The 4,210-nt window shown below is 55.9% G+C and overlaps 1 protein-coding gene across 1 annotated transcript; it reads right to left on the bottom strand.

Annotated features, from left to right (window-relative positions):
• Positions 1 to 1,533: 1,533 nt before the first annotated feature.
• Positions 1,534 to 3,196, bottom strand: LOC140217347 (uncharacterized). The gene is made up of 2 exons (XM_072287876.1): positions 2,123 to 3,196; positions 1,534 to 1,608 (listed from the first exon to the last, which is right to left on the bottom strand). Exons 1-2 carry the CDS (start codon positions 3,194 to 3,196, stop codon positions 1,534 to 1,536), a joined length of 1,149 nt encoding a protein of 382 aa, XP_072143977.1.
• Positions 3,197 to 4,210: the final 1,014 nt, after the last annotated feature.

Genomic DNA, 4,210 nt, shown 5'->3' with positions numbered 1-4,210 from the left:
CGCGGCGACGAGCTGGCAGAAGGAGTGGCGCCGGTCTCACCAAAGGTCGTGGCGTAGGTTGACTGACCGGGCGCCGGGAGCGCGCCAGCTCTGGCGAGGCGAGGCAACGCTGGCGGCTGGGTGGACGGCGGCGGCGTTCTGACCGGACAGAGAGCTCGGGCCCGTAGCCCGACTGCTCCCCTCTCGCCCACGGCGCGGAAGCTCGAACGCCGGCCTCGGGCAGCAGGCGGCACGGCAGACGGGGGTGGCGTTCTGGCCGGGCAGCTGGCGCAGAACTCGGACCCGAAGCCCGACTGTTCTCGTCCTGCCCACTGGCGCAAAAGCTCACCGGCCTTGAGGAGCTGACGGCACGCTCAGGTAGACGGGCGACGCACAGGAACAGGTTGGCAGGAGGCCCCGGGCGGGTGAAGTCCTGGTGGGCTCGGGTCCGGAACCCGACGGCCCGTCTTCAACGCCCGCTCCGGTGGTTGACCTCCTCCTGCCGTCGTTTCCTGGGACTCTCCTGGCGTCTCCCCGGCGTCTCCCTGCGTGTCCTCTTGCGTGTCGCCCCCGTCTGCCAGCGCACCACGCTTTTTCTCGTGGTATGGCCGATTTGGCATTTACTGATTGGCTGCCCGACGCCCCGTGGTCTTTTCTAATTGGTTGCTTTTTTCTTTTTGTTTTTCCTGCGCCGCGCGTTCACGTGCCGGGCGCTCTTCGGCGTCGTCGTTTTCCTCCCTCCAGCTCGGCGCGCGTGCACTCGGCGTCGTCTGCTCTCGACCGTCCCGAGCCCCGCACCACGTCGCGCACCACACATCACATATAAGCCCCTTTTTAAACAAGTTTTTCTGAAGAAAAACTGCCGCTCAGTGCGCGACATAGTTCACAATAGTACATTCATGGTCTGTCCACGATATTGTGCACCACACTATAGTCATGTTCTACCCACGAGATTGCGCACAACACTACAGTCATTATCTGCGCTCGAGATTGCGCTGTATGGTTTAAACGCACAGTTCACCGAGTGGCACAGTTCACTGAGCATACTACATTACAGGAAAACACAATTCAAAGAAAGCATACCAAGGAAGAAAAAAAAAAACCAAAGAAACTAGCATCAAACACTAACAGCGTAGCATTACGATGACATAACCTTGCTAGGGTAACAATAACATCTAGAGGCGTAGGGTTGTAGTTTCCCCTGTATCCTACTCATGTAGTCCGCCCCACGACGTTTCGCACGTTGACCTTCTTGAAGGTCATCGCCCTCCTCCACCACGATGCATGATGCTGACTGTGGGGAACTCCCCGGTTCACGCTCTTCATAGCGCTTCAGCATGTTAATATGGAACAGTTTTGTGGTATGTCCCAAGTCCAGCCAGTAATGAAAGTTACTTTTCTTTCCTGTGACCAAGAAAGGCCCCTTCCATTGCATCGACCGTTTGTTGGCCGTCGTTGGAAGCAGGATAAGGGCACGGTCACCAACTTTCAGCTGGCGTATCTTGCTCTTAAGATACGTTCGCTGGCAAGTGTCACAACAGCGTACGTATCTTCTCACTGCTTCTTGGACTCCTGGCCAGTAGAAGGATTCTCGAACACGATCGATCGTTCTCTTGATTCCTTGGTGTCCTGCCATCAGGCTTTCGTGCGCCCAAGTGAGCACTTGGCCACGCAATTTTTGGGGCACTACCACTTGTTGGATCGTTCTGCCCGAGGACAGCCGGCAACAACGATATAGCACTCCCTTTACTACTTCGAATGAGTAGGATGCCAATCGTTTGCCCTGGAACACTTGACCCACTTTGTTCCTGCAAGACTTTAAGGTCTTGTCTTCGTTCTGGGCCGTGGTAAGGTCCTGCCTGGTTATTTTCAAGGCGCTGATATTGATAGTGGATGTTTTCGGCTGTTGGTCTCGGCCCTTGATGCCGACCAGCAAATCATCCGGGGAACGGTCTTCTCCCTTCGTTCTTTCCCCACTTACTATACCACCTTCGATGGGCTTCTTCAGTCTCTTTGTCCAGCTTTTATCTGGATCGTGAGGTTCTCGTGAGCCTGGTACATTTCCGATAATGACATCGTATAGAGGAGCTGTCATACACTTTACAATCGCTGTACCAGAAAAATAAGGTGAATTAATTTCAACCTTGGCCTCGGGAATTTCGATGCTGCTGCCATCCGCCAGGACCAGCTTAGCGGTGGTACCTGTCAGAGCCTTGTCTGGTACGAGGGAACGACGCACAACCAGCGTGTTGCTTCCCGTATCTCGCAAGACTGACGCGGTCTGTCCGAAGACGAAGCCCTTTAGCACTGGCATCTTGCGTGCCACATTCCTCGTGGGAGTCTTCACCGTGCTAACTACGTCTTGTTCAACGACTACTGCGTTTGACTCTTCCAGGCGCTCTTCTGGCGACAATAGGCAAGACGTCCTAGGTGGATCATTTTTCTTGGTGCAGGCTTTGACGTCATGCCCGGGCTTACGGCAATACCCGCAGTAAGGTTGCCTCTGCTTAGATCGGCAGTCTGATGCCCCGTGACCCAGTTTTCCACATACGAAGCACCGCATTGGAACTCTCTCAGTCGGGCTTCCGGTTTTCTCCGTAGGGTTACTGCCTTCCGATTTCTGCCGGAACACTAACAAATTGGGCTGTCTCTGAGCCTCTAGGAAATTATCGGCAGCTTCGGCCATGTCATCTAGCTGGCGGTAGCTCTTCTCGCGCAGGAAGAGTCCTAATCGATGATGGCAGTTGTTCAGAAACTGTTCCGTCACCACCAGGTTGCGAAGTGCCAAGTACTCTTTTTCGGTTTTAGACATTTCCACCCACCGATCAAAGAAACTCAGTAGCCTAGTTGCGTACTGCTTTCCAGTTTCGCCATCTTGGGGTTTGCTCTGTCGGAACTTCTCCCGATAGCCTTCTGCCGTAAAACGAAAACGCTGGAGCAACGCCAACTTGGCTTTATCGTAGTCGAGGGAGTCTTCCGGAGACAGACGTCCAAAGACTTTCAGAGCTTCTCCGCTCAAGCATAAACTTAGAGCCGTGGCCCATTTGTCTCTAGGCCATTCTTGTCCGGTGGCGACGCTCTCGAACCTTTTTAAATAGGCATCCAAGTCGTCCCGGCTTTCGTTGAATCCCGGCATCAAACTGTGAGGATTCACGCTGAATGGGGCACTCCCTCCTGGCCCTCGGTCAGCTGTCCTTGCAGCGTCCGTTGCCGCCATTTGGAGGCGCAATTGAAGCGTTCGCTCCTCCAATTCTAGCTGCCGTTGGCTCGTCTCGCCACGATTGCCCTCAGCTTCCGCGACTTTAAGTCGTAACTGTAAATTTTTCTCCTCTAATACAAGTTCCTGCCTTTTAGCCTCGCGCTCCGCTGCTCGCTCTTCTCGCGCCGCAGCCCGCTCTTCTCGCGCACGCTCTTCCTGTTCGTTGAGCCATGCCCTCAACTCCGCACCTTCTAGGCCCATGCGTTCGGCTAGCGCTAACAAGTCACTTGTGTTAGCCATAGTTCCTAACCGCTAGAAAAAAGATCCAAACGAACGGCTTTGTCCTGTCGCGCGGACGCCAATTTGTGACGTTCTCGATGTTTTAATGGTTCTCTTAGGCGGAGCCTCCGAGAACCCAATTGAGGACAAAGCCGTTGGTTGGAACAGACACACAAAGACTTTAATCAAAAATAAAAAGGCAAAAAGCAAACGGACCGAAACAGAAAGCATGCACAAAATAAACATTCAAGAAAACATAGCAGTAAGGAACACGCTTAGGGCTTTAGCGAGGGTGCGAGTCCGGGCTTGCCACGAGGGCGGGGACGCGTCGCAGTCTCGACGCGGCAACGCGGCGACGAGCTGGCAGAAGGAGTGGCGCCGGTCTCACCAAAGGTCGTGGCGTAGGTTGACTGACCGGGCGCCGGGAGCGCGCCAGCTCTGGCGAGGCGAGGCAACGCTGGCGGCTGGGTGGACGGCGGCGGCGTTCTGACCGGACAGAGAGCTCGGGCCCGTAGCCCGACTGCTCCCCTCTCGCCCACGGCGCGGAAGCTCGAACGCCGGCCTCGGGCAGCAGGCGGCACGGCAGACGGGGGTGGCGTTCTGGCCGGGCAGCTGGCGCAGAACTCGGACCCGAAGCCCGACTGTTCTCGTCCTGCCCACTGGCGCAAAAGCTCACCGGCCTTGAGGAGCTGACGGCACGCTCAGGTAGACGGGCGACGCACAGGAACAGGTTGGCAGGAGGCCCCGGGCGGG

Source organism: Dermacentor andersoni, chromosome 1, assembly GCF_023375885.2.
Source record: "Dermacentor andersoni chromosome 1, qqDerAnde1_hic_scaffold, whole genome shotgun sequence".
Classification (NCBI taxonomy): Eukaryota; Metazoa; Arthropoda; class Arachnida; order Ixodida; family Ixodidae; genus Dermacentor; species Dermacentor andersoni.
Note: the sequence above shows the minus strand (reverse complement) of the source record. Positions and strands in the feature narration are given on the sequence as shown.

Excerpts from the sequence above, each read along its gene's own strand:
- LOC140217347 (XM_072287876.1), bottom strand. The coding sequence starts at position 3,196 with ATGGCGGCAACGGACGCTGCAAGGACAGCTGACCGAGGGCCAGGAGGG. Across the intron at positions 1,609-2,122 it reads TCGAAATTCCCGAGGCCAAG|GACACCAAGGAATCAAGAGA; the intron begins GTTGAAATTAAT and ends GCCTGATGGCAG.